Genomic DNA, 23,442 nt, shown 5'->3' with positions numbered 1-23,442 from the left:
ACATAATTACTATTTACTATTAATTAAAAAATGTTAGCTAAATATTTGTATTATATATTTTAAATTACGAAATAGATAAATATAAAATATGCGGAAACAATTTTTTATTAAATATACCACATGTTGTTATGAAATTGTTTTACAATTATTCATGTTGTTTTATTAAACTATGCTACTATTTTTATTAGAGAATTGTTAAAGAATCATTAAAATTTATTCTTTTAGCTATCATTTTAATCATAGACTCAATTCTTTTAGTCTAATTTTTTTAATCTAGTAATTCAACAACATACTTTATCTCATATTTTTAAACATTGATGGCTAAATAATAACCAAAAGTAGAATTAAAATTTTAAACAAAATAAAAGAAATTAAACCTTTTTATTTTTTTGACAAAATAAAATAGTTGAAGTAGATGAAGCAATAAAATTTTAGTTTAATCAATAATTTATTTATTTTTTTAATTTTTTTTGGACTTGGTTCAAAGTCCACAAAAACAAATCTGACTCAAAAAATAGCTAAGTTTTGACTGGTGATCTATGAATAATATGAGAGTATAAATTTATAAAGTGTTTAAATTTTATAAGAAGTTATTATTATTTTGAATAAAAATAACTATTAAACAGTATTGTTGATATTACTATAGTTATTATTATTTTTATTCTTGGTATTATTGATATTATTGTTGCTATTATTAAAAGAAAAATTTTTGGACATTATTAATCTTTAGTTCTTTTGACTATCTTTTGGTCAATATAAATACTAAATTATCTTTAATAGATAAATTTTATTAATTTATGTATTTAAACTCTGAATAATAATTTATGTGTGCAAAATTTTAATAAACATAGGTATAAATTATATGCTTATTGTGTATAAAATTTTTGTAAATATGAGTACAAATTATTATCGGTTAAATGCTGGAGGAATATTTAAAAGTTAAATAATATTTTTACTATTGTTACATCTTAATATTTTCAGAATTATACTATATAAATCTGGTTAGACTTATAAATTTTTTTTATTATAATTATTTGTTACCATAAAATTTAAAATATACAAAATTTATGCTGAGGTGCCACTTTAGACGGTTATATATAGGTTATTTTTTCGAAAACAAAATTTATGGTTTAAAGTTATATGTTTGTAGAAACACTTTTTTTTTTGTTGAAAATTAAATACAAAATTTGAATTTCAATTTATTAATTTTAAGTTTTTTTTTATCTTTTATTGTAATATGCAGGGGCAGTAGTGACTTCATCCACCCCTCAAATTTTAAAGAATTATGCCTACATATGGAATATATGTCTAAGAAAATAAAAAATATTATATAATTTAATAATTTTATATGTGTTATTTTTTATTTGTGATAGATTTATAGCTTAATTATTGTCTTTTTTTTATGTAATTCTCATATAAAAAATGTAATTACCGAAAAGAATTTATAACATTTTTTTATATACCTGGATAAAATCAACTCAATAATATTATATTATTTCTAGATTGTTTTTATGTAATGAAAAAGATCTAAAAAAAATTATCTAAAATTTGACTCCTCTCTATTAAAAATTTTAGATCCGTTCCTGGTAATGTAAATACAAAAATATTTTATACACAACTAAAATTAAAATATATTTTTTCATAATTTTACATGGATATCCTAAAAAAATACGAATAATTTTTTTGTGTCTTATTTTTATGTTTCGTGCTTGTCAGTGTCCATTTATTCTCTAATTTTGAAACTTATAGTTTTGGAATTACTAAATAATATGCATAATTATGGATATACTAATTAAAAAACTTAAAAATTTTTAGTTAAATAAAAAATAATAAATTAAAATCTTAAAAAGCATAAAAATTAACAAATTTATTTCACAAATTGTGGTAGTTTTGCACGTTTTATATTATATTTGTTTCTTTAAAATCGTGTACAAGGACCATGCTTATATAAATATTGAGAGGACAAAAAAAATAACAATGCACTTAATTTTAAGACAATCTGATATTAATGATTTTTAAATAGTTTATTTAATTAAGTCAATTTTTGAAAGTACGAAATTATGAATTTATGATTTATGGAAATCAGATTTAATATGGATTGACAAAGCGAAAAAGTAAATCTTATTAAAAAAATTATTATGAATATTTTTAATAAGAACAATGCTATATGATCAATAAGTATTATTATTTTTGGTCAGCACTTAACCGATAATAATTTATACTCATATTTACAGAGATTTTATACACAATAAATTTATAGTTTGCACCTATATTTACCAAAATTTTGCACACATAAATCATTATCACTTGCATCCAAATTTTTCAGAGTTTAAACACAAATTAATAAAATTTATCTATTAAAGATAATTTAGTATTTATATTGACCAAAAAATGGCCAAAACAACTAAAGATTAACGATCTTCAAAAATTTCTTTTTTAATAATAACAATAATAATATCAATAATACCAAGAACAAAAATAATAATAACTATGATAATATCAACAATATTGTTTAATAGTTATTTTTATTCAAAGTAATAATATTTTTTTTATAAAATTTAGACACTTTATAAATTTATCCTCTTATATAATTCATAGACCAGTCAAAACTTAGCCATTCTTTAAGTCAGATTTATTTTTGTGAACCTTGAACCAAGTCCAAAAAAAAAACAAATTATTCATTAAACTAATAAATTTTATTATTTCATCTACCTCAACTATTTTATTTTGTCGAAAAAATTAAAAGGTTTGATTTTCTTTATTTTGTTTAAAATTTTAATTCTACTTTTGGTTTTTTCAATTTTTATAATAAAATAATAAGAAGAGGAATACTGGAAGATTATCAAAATTTATTATTTTTTGTCATTATTTAGTCATCAATATTTAAAAATATGAGATAAATATATTGTTAGATTACTAGACTAAAGAAACTAGACTAAATAAATTGAGTCTATGGTTAAATGATAACTAAAAAAATAAATTTTAATATTCCCTTAGCATTTCTCTAATAAGAATAGTAGCATAATTTGATAAAATAACGTAAATAATTATAAAACAATTTTATAACAACATGTGGTATATTTAATAAATAATTATCTATGCATATTTTATATTTATCTATTTCGTAATTTAAAATATATAATATAAATACTTAGCTAATATTTTTCAATTAATAGTAAATAGTAATTATGTACGTAACCATTAAAACTACTCTCATCACTTTAATAGAATTTTTATTTTTGAATAATAAATTTTTTTGAAGAAAAACTTTAATAATTATTTGAAAAAAACATTTTGTCAAGAAGAATTAAATAACACCTTATATTAGATTAATTTAAAAAAAATAGCAATTGTTTGATGTTTGTTTTTGTCCAATTACATATAAACCCATATACATAGAGTACTTTTTTAAAAATGTAATTACAAATATACCCTGTAGTACATATAGCACTTACACACCTAATAAAATCATTCATAATTATTATTGTCACTACTTGTCCTTTTAATATAGGTCAGTCAAAATTTGGTCATTCTTGTCCACTATATTCTTGGCCACCAAAAAATTCTCCATATTAAAATCCGTCGCTATAATTAATTATTAATATAAAATATATATTAAAATATAAATATATATTAAAAATAAATTAAAAATATATTTATATAAATATATTAGTAATTAATTTTAATAATTAATTTTAATATATAAATAATATTTTTGTATATATTTACATATCCGTGAATTATAATTTGTTTCCCAAAAGATTATGATATTATCAAATTCAAACTCCAACAATCAACTTGAGATATTTTATCGAATATTATTTATTTTGAGGAGTTGGGATGTTTTATATACGGTTGTTTCTAATATTTTTGAAATCATAATCACTTAGATAGAGAGTAACGTACTTATCATGTTTATTAATATGATAATATCGCAATTATATTATCGTTATGCTAGACTATTATACTATAATAGTTGATGACTATTATATTTTAAAAATTTTTGTTAAAAATAGAATAAAATTACATTTTTAATTTGATCAATTACAAATCTAATTAAGTTTGTAAAATATTTATGTATTTTTTATGAATAAAATTTTTTAGTTATTTTATGTATTTTTTTATGTGTATTTAAATGAGGTAAGTGATTTACTTTATTTATTGTATAAAAAAATTAAAGGATTCAATCTAAAATAATTATTAGTGTTACTTCTTTAATTTTAATTTTATCTCTTTTATATAAATTATTAAGAACAAATTCTTTTAAAGTCTAATAGAAAAATTTTTTCGACGTCTTAGGTTACTAAGAACATATTTTCTAGAGATTTAATAAAAAAAAATCTTATCTTATTTTTTTGTTGTGTCTTTTGTTACTTATTTTTTTATAATTTGGTATCAGTTATAGATTTTAAGTAAAATTTTTATTTACCTACCCATTCTAAAGTTTTTTCTTTAAAGTCACATTCAAGAAAAAAATCGAAAAATTCAAGAAAAAAACACCAAAAAAAAGAATTTCAAAAAATAATAAAAGAGATAGTATTTTTGAAAAATATAGTACAAAAAAAAGAAAAAAAATATCATACAATTAATAAGGTCGTTAATTTTCATTTTTAAGTATCTAAAATTTTATATTTATTTTAAATTACTTTAGAAATTATTCTAGTGTCAAATTGAAAGTTTCTATCATTAAAATTATCTTAGTTTAGTATCTATTTTTTCTTTTATTTTTAAAGTACCACTTGTTTAAAGCTATTTAATAGCATAGTTGCTGGATTCGATGAGTAAGACTAATATTAAAAAGGGTCCTAAAATTTTTATGGGGCAACTTTTTATTTAATTAAATAAAAAAATTACAGATGAGGTTAAATTTAACTATTATACAATAATGAAATATTTAGTCAATTTGATCACTAAGTTGGAGAAGCAACATCAAGTTATGACAATTTGGCTATTTTCTTAAGTAAGCAAAAAAGAACTTGACTCTCTTTAAAAGCTAATTTTATAAGGTTTAAAAAGGAATAAAGTTTGATGATAAGACAAAATTTAAAATTGCGAATTTCAAAAAGAATCACATAAAATACCATAAGAAGAAGAATTCTTTTAATCCTATTTCTAATTTTTTTTCAAAACCAATAATAAAAGAATTTGTTGAGTATGTTTTAAGTGGAGATGAATATTTAGAGAAACCAAAAATAAAAAAGTTATTAAAAAAGTCATTAGAGTGTGAGCAATTTGAAAAATAAAAGAGAAAATAGAAGAATTTGAGAGAAGAAGTAAATGAAAAAAAAAAGAGTGAGTGTTTGAGCAAAAAGAGTCCATTTTTAAGTGAAAGAGAGAATTTTGACAAAAAAAAAAAGAAAATAGTAAGAGAGAGGAGTTAATAAAAAAAATGAAAGCAATAAACACACTTATAAAAGAAATTTAGATAATTCTAAGTTTGACAAGAGTACTTTAGTGACATTGAATTTGAAAAAGTCTTTAATTTATTATATATCCACACTCCAAAAAATTTGCTAAAAATCGTCGAATTTATTGGAGGAATTTTAAAAAAAATCTGACCGTATAAGTGTTGCTGATAATTGATTACTAACAGATTTTATGGATCCAATACTAATTACTGTCCGAAGCTTTTAGAGTGGTCGATTTTATTTGCTATTACCATTAGGATAAATTCGATCTGTAAAGTTTGCATGCCATTTTAAGTAACAGTCTAATACTTTTAAACTAGGCTTATGTTTTATTTAGATTATATTGGTTGTTGATATTCAAATTTTACAAAATTTTTAAAATAAAATTTTATGTAAAATAATTTATAAAAAAATAATGAATAAATAGTTTTTATTTTTTAAAAGCCATTTGAAAATAATAAAAATCGTGATCAAAAATAAAAAATGTAACTTTTCTAATAAAATATGCTTTGCCAAAATAAATTTAAACTCTACACATATTTTAATGCGCAAATATTACAAAATTCTAAATTCTAAGAAATTCGATTTCTTTCCATACAAAAATTATCATCATAAAAATTTATTAAAAAATATGTCTATTTAATGTTTTTCACTCACACTAAATAAAAAATTTAAAGAACAAGAAATAAGACGACAATGTTACTGACTGTGTCCGTTCTTAAAATGTAATATATTCATTGTTCTTAAAAACTTAAAATTTCAAATCTTAACTCACAAGAAAGGAATAAGGATAAAGAAATTTTTTTGGAAAAGTATAGGTAGGCAATAAATATACTAAACAATATGAATAATAAATATATCGGATGTTCAATTCATTAAATGTGCGGATGATTATCCTAATATTAAGATTTAGGTAGGTAATTTGAGAGTGTAATGTATTTTTATTTTATTAAGTCTATTTTAAAATTTATTGTTCAAATTATTCATAAAAATTATTGTCTACCTAATAATTCTTTTTTTTTTATTAGAATAAAACATAAATGATGAAGGAGAATGGAAAATTTTATGAAAATACAAACCCAAGCAATAGGACATCATTTTTGAATTTAAAAGACGGAGGTGAAATCGATTTGTCCAATTATTAACAATATCTACGGGGTTGAAAAAAAAAACATGTTATCATTCGGGATTTTTTTAATAATAAAATAAAAAATTCATATTTTTTTAAATATGATTTAGATTTTAATTTTTAAAATACGAGTTTTTTTTGCATTTAAATAAATTTGTCGGGGATTAAACGATTAGGCGAATTTGTCAATTTTTATAGAATTTGCTGGGTTAGACGAACTTACTTAAATGCCAAAAAATACTCGTATTTTAAAAATTAAAATCTAAAATTCATGTTTAGGAAAATATAAATTTTTTTATTTTATTAGTAAAAAAAATCCGTCATCATTCTACCGTCTTCCAACTAATCGCAGGTCCGCTATAACTATTTTTATATGTCGTTGGAATTCAATTGGTCAATTACTATTCTTCAAAAAACGCTTTATCTTTCGGATAAATTGTTGTGGTAAAACATAAATATTTATTCTATAAATTATAAATTTAATAATAATCAATTTTTCAATTTATTATTTTATTCCTCTCTCCGGTGAATATGATAGGAGTACCGAGTCGGTTTACCCATATAACACCATAAAAATTTAACAAAATCTTCAAAAGAATGGGTTGTTGAAAATTTGGCTCTAGATTCTGACATTTAGTTTGGTTGACTGTACGTTGACACCGAAAGTTTCCTACCCCAATTTCTATGGATCAAAAGTGGACACATCTTATTATCTTGGAGGTTCAGTTCTCCATTTGCATTTTGTCCTGGTAAATAATCAACAATTCTTGGCATATTATATTCGCACTCAAATCATTTTCACTTTCCTTTATGCTCTTAAATTAGTTCATCAGTTAACCTCTTATCTGTAGTTTAATTGTACAGAATTTGCATCAACCTCGTTTCCCACTGTAAATGGCACCTACAGCTTCATCACCAGATGAACAGGCAAGCCAGTCTAAAATAATGTCTCCAATTTCCCCATTTGTTTCTTCGTTATCTACAGTTTCCATTCTGTTTTCTCTCAAGAATTGATTGTAAAATTGGTTATCAAAATATCTTAGTTTGGGTGCACATTGGACTCTCTTAACAGTTGATTAAGGAAAGATTAACTTCTTCAATTCAGCCACACCCTCAGTTATCAAAATGAAAAATATTTGCGCACCAGCGGTTTGATGAAATTTTAGTCAAATCATTTCACCGCTCTCAGCTATCAACTTTACATGAAGTTGACTGCACTGAATTTTCATCTAAAATAAAATGTTTTTATTTGGCCAAATGTTGGCAAAAAAAAAAAAAAAAAAATTTGTTGGTTACTTAGCATTATTCGTATACTTTTTTAAGATTACAGATTAAAATTAGTGATGTGAATGCATGCGATTATTTGGCACTTGACACAGCATGTGGTGGTAACTGGTAAATAACGAAAGGGTTTTTCTGGTTTTGGTGTTAAGGTTGTTATTGGAGAAGAGATGGATCATGTAAGGTTGATCACTTTGAACCGACCTAAGCAATTGAATGCTATCTCACCTGAACTGGCAAGTCACTCCTGTTAACTTTTTTAGTATTTCATGCTTGCTGGCTAAGTTATTTTTCAGCATTTAATTAATTGCTACTGTCTCATTTCATCTCAGGTTTCTCTGCTGGCATCATATTTGGAAAAGTGGGAGATAGATGACAAAGCAGAACTAATCATCATAAAGGTTGTTATTTAGTTTATAATATTCTGAATTTGTTGGCATAAAATCGTTATTTGTTATGAATTCTCTTTCAGATTGAGTCCTTTTATTATAGCGCCAAAAAAAAAAAGATGAAAAATGTTAGGGAGCCATAAGAATTTATTGTTTTTGGCCATCACTTAATCATCAACTCAATTTCTTTAGGCTAGTTTCTTTAGTTTAGTAATCCAACAACTTACTTTATCCCATACTTTTAAACATTGAATTTTAACTGAGGGCAAAAATAATAAATTCTGATGGCTCTCTAGCATTGCTCAAAAAATATTTTAGGCTGCATTTGGATATAGTCTTTGATACAGAGGAAGTGACAAGATATACAAACTCATTTGGTTTGGTTATGGAGATAGGGAAAGAGACACAACTTTTCTGTCCTAGAGATAGAAAAACCATTAGGGTGTGTTTACTGTTTGGAATGAAATGGAATTAGAATTGATTTGATTGCAGAATCAAACTCTTTATTTGGAATCCATAAAAATATGACTTAAATTGATTTGTAAATTCCATGGATTTACATTATAACTAAATTCAAATCCCTTCCTATTTTTATATAATTTGGTTGGAATTGAAATGATTTAGTATGTTAAAAATATTAAAAAAAATCAATTTTACCCTTCATATATTAATATAAAAGAGAAGGGTTTGGAGAAGAGAAAAGGGGGTAGAGGTCTAACAGTAGCAGGCGGTGGTTATTGGTAGTGATAAAAATTTGTATGGAAAGAAAGGATGAAAATGTAAAATCAAATCATTATATAACTCTCAAATCAAATCAATTTCTATTTTATATAATCAATTCCAAACACTAATTCATTTCTAATTCAATTTGTTGGAAATCAAATAAAAAAATCAGTTCCAGAAATATTTGGTTCCAAACACACCCTAAAAGTGGGGACAAAAAATATCTATGTTTATGTCTCTTCATCTTTGTATTTCTGCCTTAGGAAAGAAAAGAATAGATGTTATTAACTAAAAAGAGAACTAACATTTTTTATCTCATTTTTTTTAGAATAATTAAAATGACTAATAAGTAATTATGTTGGTTTAATTGGCACTTATGTATGCTTCGCTCTGCACACTTTTTTTCCAGGGTGCTGGTAGGGCTTTTTGTGCCGGAGGTGATTTGAGAGTATTCTATGATGGCAAGAAAAAGAGTATGTACATCATTTTCTATAAAGTTTTAGAGCAATATGATGAAACAAAGTAATAGCAATTGCACGCTTTTAGAAAGGGTAATTTATGTGTATCACCTGAATTGGTCTAAAATAAAGATGTTCCTAATCATTTCCTTAATTTATAATCAATGTGCTTAATTATAACTGGACAAGTATTTGGACAGAGGATTCATGCCTTGAAGTGGTCTATAGATATTATTGGCTTTGCTATCACATTGAGACCTACAAGAAAACCCAGGTTCTGTTTAGGATCTTAATTAATTGCAGTTTCTTGTTTACCAATATGCTTCAGAAAGTGATATTACAATGTTTACAATGTTGTTATTCCTATAACAGGTTGCTCTTGTTCATGGAATTTCAATGGGTGGAGGTGCAGCTTTGATGGTCCCTATGAAGTTCTCAGTTGTTACTGAAAAAACTGTGGGTATTTAGCCTTTGCTTGGTTTTGATTAATTCTTTCACAAACAAACGAAAAGTGTATATTATCATGTGTACAAACTACTTAACAATCTTATTAGAGATTAGTTTCTGCATAATTTCTGATTAAATTTGTATAGAAAGTGTTATTGGTTTTGATTTTGTGGTGTGTGAAAAACAAATGCTTTGACAGGTTTTTGCCACTCCTGAAGCAAGTTTTGGATTTCATACTGATTGTGGATTCTCTTACCGCCATTCTCACTTACCGGGTCATTTAGGTAACCACATTTACCTAAGAATTCCTTCTCTTATTGTTTTTTTCCTGTTAAATGATATTAAAGAAAAGAAGAGTGAAACATGTTAGTAGATCACAGACAAAATTGTAGAGATGATAATGCACAATAAAATTTGTAGGTGAATTCTTGGCACTCACTGGAGCACGATTGAATGGGAAGGAATTAGTTGCAGCAGGATTGGCAACTCATTTTGTCTCCTCTGAGGTTCGTTAATTATCGACTAAAGTACCGAAACTGACTATAAAAGATTATAACAATCGGTTATATTTTGCTTCCGTTAGGCAATTTAACCAATCGTTAACCGTATATGCGGGATCATTCACTAACGGCATATTACTGAGCAGTTAACAATTGGTTAGATTTGTCTAACGGAGGAAATCTTTCATGGTTACAAGTTAGTTTTAATTCATAATCAGATTTATGAGTGTGATAATCTTTCATGATCAATTGTACTACTTTAACTATCAATTGTACTAGTTTGTGTTGTAGTTGAACACATTCCAACACTGCCAAAACTTCAGAAACTTGAATTATTTTATTTCCACTTTCCCTTACCTGATATAATATGTATCTCATTATTGAATATTTTTATACTAAATGAGAGAGAACAAAGTGGGTTAGGGTGAAATACAGCGGATGTTTCGCGAAAAAGTGCTTTATAAGGATCTGCATTCCTTACAACTTAAGTTTTTTTTTTTTTTTAATTTATAGTTTGCTACAGCTTAATTGAGGCCTGATTTGGCTATTCAAAGATGAACATTGTCAGATACTATTTTCTAATCAGTAGATATAAAATGGACTTCAAGGGTTAATTTGATAAATAATGATAACATTTTATATGTACCAGAAAATTGTGGAACTTGAGAAGCGCCTGATTAGCCTAAATTCCGGTGATGAGAATGCTGTAAGATCAGTGATTGAAGAATTTTCTTCAGAAGTCAAACCTGATGAAGACAGTATCTTAAACAAGTAATCACTATTTCATCAATGATATCCAAATTTCTTTTCTGATTAACCGAAAATTGCACTGTATTAATGACAGTATTTGGAGATTTTCAGGCAGTCAGTAATTGATGAATGCTTCTCTAAAAATTCCATTGAAGAAATTATAAAATCTTTGGTAAGTTTCTTACAAGTTCCTTACATTATTTCCTTATTTTGCTCATGTCCTCTTTCGGCTACATATGATATGACTGTATGCTTTTCATCTAAAGGAAGCTGAAGCACAAAAAGAAGGAAATGAATGGATAGCTACAGCTTTGAAAGGAATGAAAAGAACATCACCGACCGCATTGAAAATAGTATTAAGATCGGTAAGGACTTCGTGATATATATTTCCCATGATCCGAGACTGGATTCTAGGACTCCATTCATTTCATTAATTTTTGGGCCTATAAAATTCATGCTTAATGAAGCAGAAGAATATTTTAAGTTTTTCTTTGTATTTAAAAGCTACAATGTTTTTTATGCTAGTTTTCCGAATTACTCCCTTTCGGAATTTAAATGAGATTAATGAGGACAAAAAACAGAAATAATCCCAAGCCTTTGGACGTTATGTGAATGAATCAAGAAAATAAGTTCTACATGCTACTTCTAGAATTTCGTGTTGCTTGAAATGCAGTTAAGCAGCATCTTGAATATATGTGCAGGTTCGCGAAGGAAGGAATGAAACACTGTCTGAATGTCTAAAAAGGGAATTTAGATTAACAATGAATATACTAAGAAGTACAATATCTGAGGATATGTATGAGGTAATTGTAGTATGCTTATTGAATTTCAGAACAAATTTTAGACACAAAAGAGGCTGCTCAGTTTTACTTTTTGATGTCATCTGTACTAAAATCTGAGGCAAAATTTTCTGTCTTTTGATGAGAAGGGTATTAGAGCTCTCACAGTAGATAAGGATAATGCTCCAAAGGTATTCTTTCTCTTTCTCTCTTTTGTTCTAAATATGCATGCCCCAAGATTAATGACTTCTTTTCCACATTTTATTAAATTCTTCTAATCTTAAATAGTCTTATCCTAAACTAGCTAGCTTAACTATATTCAACCCACATCAAAGAACATTTCTTGTGACAAACAAAAATTGCTTCCAAAACACGAATTTGGATCCTCTAAAGTAAAAGGAGTTTTACCATGGGATGCTGCATAACATTAAAAATGGAAATTGTCTTGCATTTTATTGATCCTGGTGAAATCCTTTACTTTACTAGGAACTACTGTCCATGTTTGGATGGCAAATGCACATTTACATATGCATCAAAATCAAGTTAAGAAATGGAAATTATGTCCAAGAAAACCATGGACATGGTATGATTTACAGAACAAGTCTTGAATATTGTGTAAATTACAAGACTTGCTATTAAGTCTATCATTACAAGGGATCTGTTTATAAATGTGCTTTTTTCTCTTTTCTTTTCTCTTTTCTCTAATTATGAAAAGAAAAAGGATCGTGTCTATAAACTTGTTTTCAATTTAAAAGATGAAAAATAAAAGGCATTGTTCTTTTTTCTCTTTTACTAATACTAATTACTAAGTAACATTATCAGTGGGATCCTCCGTCGCTAGACAAAGTAGATGATGGAAAGTTGGACTTGGTTTTCCAACCATTTGAAAAGAATTTGGAGTTGCAGATTCCAGAAAGTGAGGCGTGCAGGTATGGTTCTCTACTTGAATTTTGATTGATTGATTAAGAACTAAAGTACGAATGATTATGAATTTATGATGCTAATAAAGTTACCATGAAAGACAGAAATGAGAAATCTAAACTTGCCCATGAACAAATTAGCGGGGTATTGGTTGTAATTAAGTCACTACCCTTTAAAAGTTTTTAATTAGGTCCCTACACTACTTTTAAATTTGTAATCATCCTTAACATTCTAAAAACATTTAACTTAACGGAATATGCCAAGGTATATTCGCTACTAACGGGGGATAGGCAAACATGTTTTTGTAAGGTCTACTATTAAAAATGATATAATTACAAATTTAAAACTAGTGTAAGGACCTAATTGAAAACTTTTAAAATGTAGGGACTTAATTATAAATTTGGAAATACTATAAAGACTACTGGAGTAATTTAACAGTTTTCTTTATAAGTAATTTGGTTGAGAAAATTATCTTTTGTAGATAATTTTGATACTTTACTCTTGGTTAAATAATCAAGTTTTGTTAAACCAAAATTTTATTTATTTATTTATTATTAATATTATTATTAAGTTAAACCAAATTCATTAGTAAAACCAAAATCTCTTGTGTGTATTCCAAACAGGTGGGCCGGTAAATATGAGAATTCAGCTTATGCGGTTCCAAATTGAGCAATATAAAAAGGCTTGGGTGTTGCTTGTCTCTGAGTTGGATGCTACCTCTTTAAATACTACTCCAAAAGATTGTCATGAATTTTTCTACCTTCTTAGCTTGGATATAAATAAGCTACTGTTTGATGTGCTGAATAGATTATTATTATTATTATTATTATTATTATTATTATTATTATTATTATTATTATTATATCAAGAAAAAATGATCAATGGAGTTTTATGAAGAACTTTTCTTTCTTGTTGATACAATTTTGGGAGCGAAAAATTAAAAGAAAAAAAAAGATTTTGACTTTTACATGGGTAGAAACTTTCTCAAAATTAACCCAGATAAAAATCATGATAAGGTGATTTGTAACTTGGTGGTTTTTTTTTCCCATAAAGTTGATAGGCAAGAGACTCGATTTTGGTGCAGGTGCACAAGCGACGGGTTTAGAAAATTTGAACAGTGATGACAAAATATACAACATGAAATAAAATAAGAGGGAGAGTATTGAGGTCAAATTTAATAATACAATAAGGGCAATTATACATAATTTTTATGTAGTGCTTAAATACTTTCAAATTTTAATAGGCCTTTGGCCTCACAACTATATGAGTGAATCCGTTCTTGCCGCATGACTAAAATGGAGTTCTAGCATCTTAAAAGTTTTGTATAATGGCAACTGTTGGTGAAAATGTTGATATTTTTTTAGTATTAACTAGTTTTATTGATTTTTGCAGAGATTTAATTCTTGTGTCCATTCTGTAATTATGTTTATGCTCATACTCCAAACATCAAATAATCAGGTATTTTCCAAATGTGTTAAAACAATATAGATGCAAGTAATTAATAAATCAACTCGCACAAGTTGATGTTGGTAACCGCCTTCATGTATTACACAACAAAAATCTAGAAAGCAAGAAAATAAACTTGAATAAAAGTCAAATTTGTTAGATTGAATACAGGTGCTAGGAGAGTCTTTGCACATAGTCAAATTGAATTAGAATAGCCAACTAATACAAGTTGAATGTTGAAAAGTGTAAGAAACTTACAAAGCAGATTTTTTTTTTTTTTTTTTGCAGCCATTGCCAATATATCACTATATAATAAGAATATTTAAAAACTAGTTTTAAGTTGTTCTTGTCAAGTAATATATGTTCAATGAATGAAAAATGCCTTGAATTAGTATTAGAAAGTCTCCTCTATTTTTTTCTTATGTGTATGGGTAAGTTTAAGAGAAAAATAAGACTGTGTTATTTATGTTAGTGAGTTATGGTGGGCTAATTAATTGTGGTTGTTAGATTCTCATTTGGTATCATAATTTGTTTAATCTTGCGCCAATTATTTGAGTGTCTGTAAAGTGTGGGAAAGTTATTACATAATTGTTTGTTTATATAAAGTTAGTATGCCAAATATGTTTAATTTTGTGTGGTCTGATTTTAAATTACATGAAAATTTTGATTATAGTTATTAAAAGACTTTGATGTTTATCCATTTAAAAGTTCAAAATTTATAAAACTTTATTGAATCGAGTTTATAGAAAAGAGCAAATGTAACTCTTAAGATAAGAGATCAATTGACACTATTTTAAATTTATCAAAGAATAGATTATACAATCTTTGGTAAAATTGCAAATTAAATGCCAAAAATACGAAAGAAGCATGGAACACATTAAAGCTGTCATTCAAAGTGTAGATAAGACCCAGAAAGAAAAACTATAGTTCTTATAAAGAAAATATGAAAAGAATGATATGTCTAGCTCATAAACCATTGAATATTATTTTTCTTGTATTACTAATCTTAACAATAAGACGAGACTCTATGGAGAATATATGTCAGATAATAAAGTGGTAAAAAATGTTTTTGTATCATGCCAATGAAATATGACAATGTGATAACCACAATACTAGAGTCTCATGATGTTGATGCCGTGACGATTATAGAGTACAAGGAACCATGAAAAATTATATTAGTAAAATATTGAAAAAGTTAGAAAATCCATAAAAAACCCTAAAAAATCAGTCGAATTTAAATAATATTGCAGAATTAAGTCATACATAAAAATAATGGGTTTGGGGTTTCAATTATCAACATAGAGGTAGAGAAAATTTCAAGAAAGACATCAGAAAATTACAATAAAGGAAGAGCTAACAATTTTGTTCCGCCTAATCAAGGAAATAGTGGAACAAATTTTATTCCTGTCAACTAGGATTTGGATTCTCTAAATTTTGAATTTCACTTTAAAGAATAAAGTGTGATCTCTCACCATTTATTTTATAGGTGGGACCAAGAATAAATATGAGAGAAAAATCATTCAAAGGTAGAAAATCACACTTTCTCCTCTAAAGTACAAATTTAAAATTTAGAAGATCTAAATCCTGCCAACCAAGGAGCAGAACAAGGTAACTTTTTTCAAAAAAGAGCCAATTTCAATTGCTTCCACTTTAAAAAGTTTGGATACAAAATAGCAGATTGCATATTCAAAATAATGAATAACAATCAAACAAATGTCGTAAAAAATCAACACCAATATACTGGTGACAATTCTGAGTCTTAAACTTTTATTACCAGAGCTCAGTACCATCAAAATTATATTTGGATATTTCAATAGTAAGTTGAGAAAAAAGAATTATCTGAAATTGTTACAAGTTAGATTCATGAGTTCGTGTGAATTTCCGACACTAATTATTGACATGAACTGGCATTTAAATGGGGTTATGCTCCAGTGAGAAAAGTTATTTTATTTCTTATGTGTAGAAGTGATATAGCTATTACTGGAGGATTTAAATTTTTTAAAGTTTGAATTTCACTTTAGAGAGTAAAGTGTGATCTTTTATTATTTATTTTATAGGTGGGACCAAGAAAAAATATGAGAGAGAAATCATTCAAGGGTTAGAGATCACACTTTACTCTCTAAAGTAAAAATTCAAAATTTAGAGGATCCAAATTCATTTCTGAAGGGCTACGCGTGTAAGCAGTGCTTGGAGAGAGGGGGACTGCAATATTTTTAGAGATTGCATATATTATCGTTGTTTAATACTTAATAATGTTGAATGTGTTAGCGTAATGGACATGATTAAGTTTGTGGGCCTTTTTGGTATTTGATTTGAAAATTTTTCAAAAAATGGGTTAGATTGATAGTAGATATTTTTTTGGGTCTAGCACTGGTCCAAAAAAAAAAAAGAATTTTTTTTCATGAAATCTGTGTAGGTATAATAATAATAATAATAATAATAATAATAATAGTAGTAGTAGTAGTAGTACTACTTTTAAAGTATGTTAATCTTGAACTTAGTTTTTTCGAAAAATTATAATTTAACTTTTTCTTTAAATAAAAAAATAATATTATTATAATAAGAATAAAATGTAACTATAATTTAAAAATTTAACAAGTAGCAACTCAAATAAATAATTTATAAATAAAATTTTTAAATTAGTTCAATAATATTAAAAATTAAATATCTAATATATTAAAAAAGTGTATTTAAAAATTTTAAAAATAATAACCTAAGTAGATAACTTTAAATTTAAAAAATAACAACCCCTATTTACTTTCTGGATATACCAAGAAAGATGTACGGTCTAATGAGGCTACTACGAAATATTTACTCATGGGTGGGGCAAGCTCTTCTATTCTGGTTCATGGTTTCTCTTGGCTCTATGGTTCATCCGAGAGAGAGATCGAGCTTCAAAAAATAGTGAATGGTCTTATCAATACACAAATGTATAACTCCCCAGGAATCTCAATTGCGCTTATATTCATCACTGTAGGAATTAAGCAAATAACTTAAAATTAAAAAGTAACAACTTAAATAAATAATAATTTATAATTTAAAAGAATAAACTGTAAATAACTTAAAATTTAAAAAATAACAAGTTAAGTAAATAACTTAAAATGAAAAAAAGAGTTTGTTGTCGATAAGTTTGCTAAGAAAAAAAATCGATGAAATAAATAAATTTATCAATGAATTTATTTTAAAAAAAACAATAAATTTACCAATTAAATAGGTGTAATCAAACCCAGGAGCATTGAAAGTGTCAAAACTCATAAAACTAAATCCATACTGTAAGATAATTGACAATTCTAAAAGTTTGTGCATATCGGTATGTTGGTTTAAATCCATATTAGTTATTAATTTATTATGTGAATTCAGTTTCTTCGAAAATTATAATTTATTTGTTTTTTCTTTAAATAAAACAGTAATAATTAAATAATAAGAATAAAATATAATTATAATTTAAAAATTTTAAAAATACCAACCTAAGTAAATAATTTATAAATAATTTTTTTAAATTAGTTCAATAATATTAAAAAGTAAATACCTAATAACCTAATAAAGTGTATTTAAAAATTCAAAAAGTAACGATATAAAAAAATAATAATTTATAATTTATAAATAAAATTTTAAAAATTTTTAGTGACAATACCTAAACAAATAATTTTCAAACTTAATCTATGAACACCATATTAATATAAAAACTCCCTATTTATATTATTATAAAGATAAAAATTTAATTTTTTTTCTTATACATATTACAAAAGAAAATTATTTTCAAAACAAAAAAATAATTATTTACGAATGAACATAATTAAATATACGACAAAGATAATACCAGTACGTTTATTTTTATCAAATTGAATCCCATTAAATTATTAATTTAAATTCAATCTATTTAATTTTTAATTTCAAAAATGTTCCGAGGTTACCTAAAACTGTAGGTCGATTCCAGACGAGATCTTCGGTGATGGTCAGCACGGTTATGTCCGACTTGTTGGGCTTGGTGGTGCTGCTGATCCTTTGTCACCGGAGGGTGGTGGTACCTGCAAGGGACTTCGATGCTTAAGTTAGCGAGGGTATTAAGCAGGTTTTTAGTAGAATCAGAATATGAGTTATACCTGGGTGCTCTAGTGTATTTATAATGTTGCCGAGAGACCTTTTTAGATAAGATAAGTTAGTTATCTTATCTTATCTTATCTTATCTTATCTTATCTTTGACTGGGGTCCTCGTATCTTCAAGGGAACCACCCTTATCTCTATAGGCTTGGGCTGTCTTTGAATTTGGGTCGTGTTCCTCTATTTGGGCCCTTTACTGGACTTTCCTGGCAATTTGGCCGAACTCTTTGAGGAGAGGTCGGATTGTCTTTGACCTGAAGAGGTCGGTCGCTTTGTCGGTATAACATCTCGGATCGGACAGCTCGACCCAGGGTATGAACAGTGCCCCTGCTCGAGCTCGGTCTTCCTCTCAAGGTCGAGTCTTTAGTCTGTAGGACTTCGAACCTTCTCGGGTGAAGCCGAACTCGAGCATTTTGTCGATTTCTCCTTTGTAGAGTTCTCCTTTTGAATGCGGAACGTTTCTTTTGAATTTTATTCTTTTGAAAACGCGCGTCTCCCTGCTTTGGGAATATGCGAGGGTTTAATAAATAATAACCTCATTAATTCTTTTAATGCTCCGTCTCTTCGTTTGTTTTGAACTTTTTCACAAAAACGATTTCTCTTCTATTGCTTTTTTGCTGTAACTTCCCCTTTTCTTTCTCCCTTTCTGTTTTCGTCTAAAATTTGCTTTTTTGCGTTTCTCTTGTGACGTCTCTTGGTAATTGTTGCTGCTTTTGCTTCGAGGAACGTCTCTCGTCGCTTCGTCTTTCAACCTTTCCAAGCTTTTCTCTAGGTTGGTTCTGCTTTCTGCTCCCTTACTTCTTTTGTTGTCTTACCTTCGATTTTGATAAAGCTTTGATTTTTAAACACGCTGGAAAGTTTGATCCTCTTCGTATCACTGTGCGCCTGTTTGTTTATTGTTCGGGGGGGTTTTTCTTGCTTTTGAGATGGTCCCTCTGTCTTCTAGGGTTCATACTGCTTATTTTTCTTCTTTTTGCGAACTGCATGAACCTGCTTATTTTTTCGGAAGGTTGCTCCTTTGATGCTTTTTTTTTGTCATGCTGACGGCTTTCTTTGCTGATGAACCCCGTAAAAGAACTCTTTCTTTTGGTGGCTTGTTTGATTTTCTTCGTGTTATTTTGCTTTTTGTTTGTTGATAAGCTAAGATTGTGAATTTGGAAAGTGATGGTTTCAGTGGCTAAGAGAAGGGGGGGTTGAATCTTAGCCCCTTTTTGCTTGCTGTCACTTGCTGGACTTTAGATGAGACTTTTCAGTTTTATCTCGTCCCTAGTCACGAGACATTTTCATTTTGTCTCGTCACTTGGCATGAGACATTTTTGATGTTGAATCTTGAAAGATAAAAACAGAATTGAAGTAGGAGATAGAGAGAGAAGATAACACCCAGATATATCCTGGTTCAGCTGCTAAGTGCAGTGCAGCCTACATCCAGTCTCCATCACAACAATGATGGAATTTCACTATAATCATCCAGATTACAACTTGTAAAGTGCTAACCCAACTTACAAGGGGATTCCCATAGAATCATGAAACACAACACAGATGTACAAAGGAACTCTAAGACATCTATGGCTTTTTCTTTTAATTTTGCACTCTCTGCCTTTTTCCGCTCTATGGCTTTTTCATTACAAACCTCACTGTTTGCCTTTTTCCATGAGACTCAAGACATGACAAAATTAAACAGAAAAATATTAAACAGAAAACATTGAAGGAGAAGAAGAACTACTAGCTTAGGAAGCTCTGAGAACTCTGTGCCTTGCACTCTCAAATCTTACTCTTTTCCTTACTTCTTTCCTTGAATCAAACCATGACTGTTCACCTCTTTTATAGAGAAGTGACGCCTTCATAGTTGAGACCCAAACCCGAGCTCAGTTTCTTCCCTTCAACAAAAAAAACCGGTTCGGCCATACAGAGAGAAGAGGTAACACATGCAAAAACCAACATGCAAATACCTCTAGTCCTTCCTTGGTCACCACTCTTCATCAATCCGAGCGCTCCATCCTTGGCTTCCTCTCCAAGATGGATTTCTGGCCCTTGATGCTTCATGATGATGATGACTTCATCTGCTTCAACTTCTGCCTTCAACCATCACTTCGCCACTCTAGCTACTCCCTGTGGTGGTTGATCAGAAACGAAGACAAGTCACGCCTCCAAGATCCTTCTGCTGGCCGAATCTTCTTCTTTTCTTTTTGGGTATGGAGGATCCGAGATTAACTCACCAAATCTAACCATATTTGGTGATTATCTCAGCCACTACATACTTTTTGTTTTCTTGCCATCATAGTGATGGACTTGTAGCTTGTCCTTCCTTCCTTTCGGTAGCTTACTCTTGCTTTCATGGAGGCCATTGTTTCCTGTGTATTAACCGAAGAGAGAAGAAGAAAGAGATGAGAGAGAACACAGAAAGTAAACAAAAGCAATTCAAAACAAGTTAAATGAAGATAGCTTGCTTTTACTTCCCTGGTGGATTAACGTGTAATCATAATGATTCCCATCACATCAAAATCAATTTCTCTCTCATAGTTCCAAGACTAGCATATTAATTTTGAAATCCATTCTTAGCAAGCAATGGAATCCGTTGGAGAGCAAGAAGCCTTTATGCTTTCATTCAAACTTGATTTCGGGCTAGACTTGGAAGCTTTCATCAAAGAAATGTTTGGGCTTGGTAATATTAGGATTTAAATTGGCCCAAACAATATTTTCGGATCTCAGCATGCATAACACATTTGGCTTATTGAACTTTGGCCCAATAAAAGCATTTGCTTTCCTGGTAATTATGGATCAGGCTTTTATCATATGAGAAAGCATTCACTTGGGCCTGCATCAATAATATTCACTCTGGCCCAAATAAAACCTGCATTACAAAATTAATTTAATTAATATTAAGTCCAAAATTAATTTTGCAATGAATTATGTTAATAATGTTTAGTCATCATAAAATTAGTTTAGAGTTTTCCAAACTCATCAATCTCCCCCTTGATGACAAACATTATTAAAATTGAAATGGAAAGAAATTAAAAGATTAGAGTACAGGTACTCCCTTTGAGGATTGAATTTCTTCCCTTTTAAAATGTTACATGGCTCCCCCTTAATATGTGCCACTTTTACCAAGGGAAGCATAAACCTGTAACAATTTAATCAAGCTTCAAAATAACAATGTTATTCAACATATTTATTGAGAATGTTGAATGCTTGATTTATGAGCAGAGCCTAGTGATAATAAAAAACTTATTTGTTATCATAATTGATTTTCTGCTCAAACAAATGTTACAATTTTCAAAAAAAATCCAAACATTTTCCTGTTCAATCATATCAGAGCAAAGTAACATAAGAAAAATATTTGTAAAGCAAAATAGGGCAGTTTTTGATGCATTATACACTTTTTAAAAGGAACTGCCAAAAATACATTATCAAACCGATAAGTCTATCAAAGATTAATCCACAGTCAAGCATAACAAAACAAGCACAATTATGAAACAGATGCCAAATCAGAATTAATCAAAATATGATAAACTAGATGCAGTTGGAACAATGCAAATATCATCAGCAATTACTAGGCATTTTTCAAACAAGGGAGATCATAAATTTTCAATTTTGAAAATTTCATCCCTGTTACTATCTCCTTTTCATCCCCTGTTTTTCTTTGTTTCCAATTTCAATTTTGGAAACTTATTTTCCTCCCCCTTTTGTCATCATGGGGGAACACCTGCACAAAATATGAAGGATACCACAGTATAAACATAATAAGACAGCAAGATAATATGAGTGTTTGACAGTATCACAGAGCAGGGAGTTTGAAGTTACGCTCATACAACAAAAAACAAAAAAAGATTGAGCCTACTTAAGCCAATATCAAGTAAAATAACAAAGACACTAATCATCAGACAGATTGAGATCAGAATCTGCAGCTTGTTCTTCACTGCCAGCCCCCAAATCCTTTTCCAAATTTTCCAGCATCATACCCACACGCTCTTTGCATCTGATCCAGGCACGTTCATTTTCAGCGGCTAGCTTTCGAGCAGCTTTATGAAATTGAATCATGATAGTGGACATGTTAGAGAACTCAGTGAGAATTTCCCGAGATGACTCAGTTGCCTTAGGAGATTCAAACTGGCTTTCTAGGTCACTGTCCATTGGCATCGGTTTCTTGCTCTTTGGGCCTTTTACCGCACCACCACCTTTGATCATGGAGGTTTTGTTCTCCACATCCTCATTGGTTAAATCTACCTTATAGTACTCAAAAATACACGTGAGAAACATTCCATAAGGTAAATTAGCCTTTTTTGTACTTCTTACAGAGTCCCACATGTGTCTGATCATAATGTATGCAAATGAAATAGGAGTAGAAGTAACAAGTGCAAAGATTATCAAGGAATCAGATACAGTTACCCTATTGTGTGAGCCACTCTGTGGAGTTAGAATGAGGGTAATGATGCGATGCAACAAAGAATTGGTTGGTCCAAGGGCTTTATGAGTAGGAACCGTGCCATCTAATCCAGACATGTTTGCGCAAATATGGAAAAGAATCTGCTTGTAAGTCATCCCAATATGATCATCCCATTTGTCATTCATGTACACTCTTGGTCCCTCGTCCGTGTATCCAAGGGCAGCACTGAGAGTTTCTGAGTTCAGAACCATATGCACACGTTTCACATAAGAGTGAAGAGCACCGTCAATCATTCTGAGGTTTGCATAAAATTGCCGAACCAGTTTCGGGTACACCATTTTGTGAATGTGTAGCAGAGGAGTCCGCTTGATGTTATCAAACAGAGGTTGCAAGATAATTCCTTTTGTTGACAGATAATCAAGATTTACCAGATAGGAAAGACAAATATGCCTCTTCTCCAGAATTTCTTGATGGAATTCATAACATGCACAATTCAGAAATCTGGATGGATCAAAGTGAGAGTGAGGCTTGTTGAACTTGTTCTTGAACTCCAGTGACTCGAGATTGGCTGGTTCCCTGGTGTCATGGAACACGAAACCTTTGGGCTTCTGAGAGCTTTTTCTTGATGGTGTTGGTGTTGCCTTCTTGGGTGACCGCAGTGGTGGAGATGGAACGGGAGATGTCTGAGACGATTCTTCATCAATGCTGGGCTCCTTATTTTTGCCA

General features: G+C 28.6%; 1 protein-coding gene across 3 annotated transcripts; it reads left to right on the top strand.

Moving 5' to 3' along the window:
- The first annotated feature begins 7,123 nt into the window (after positions 1–7,123).
- LOC130954086 (3-hydroxyisobutyryl-CoA hydrolase-like protein 5) lies at positions 7,124–13,635 on the top strand. Of its 3 annotated transcripts, none has more exons than XM_057880820.1 (16): positions 7,124–7,286; positions 7,389–7,464; positions 7,971–8,054; positions 8,151–8,219; positions 9,340–9,403; positions 9,589–9,662; positions 9,761–9,844; positions 10,035–10,119; positions 10,256–10,341; positions 10,985–11,106; positions 11,197–11,257; positions 11,352–11,450; positions 11,787–11,888; positions 12,014–12,055; positions 12,687–12,793; positions 13,409–13,635. In XM_057880820.1, exons 2-16 carry the CDS (start codon positions 7,432–7,434, stop codon positions 13,452–13,454), a joined length of 1,158 nt encoding a protein of 385 aa, XP_057736803.1. In that variant the 5' UTR covers positions 7,124–7,286; positions 7,389–7,431; the 3' UTR covers positions 13,455–13,635. The 3 variants fall into 3 exon arrangements, with proteins under 3 accessions (XP_057736803.1, XP_057736805.1, XP_057736804.1); XM_057880822.1 differs by having other exon boundaries at positions 7,138–7,286; positions 7,402–7,464; XM_057880821.1 differs by having other exon boundaries at positions 7,286–7,464.
- The last annotated feature ends 9,807 nt before the right edge of the window (positions 13,636–23,442 follow it).

This window comes from Arachis stenosperma, chromosome 10, assembly GCF_014773155.1.
Source record: "Arachis stenosperma cultivar V10309 chromosome 10, arast.V10309.gnm1.PFL2, whole genome shotgun sequence".
NCBI classification, from domain to species: domain Eukaryota; kingdom Viridiplantae; phylum Streptophyta; class Magnoliopsida; order Fabales; family Fabaceae; genus Arachis; species Arachis stenosperma.
This window is presented reverse-complemented; position numbering and strand designations above follow the sequence as displayed.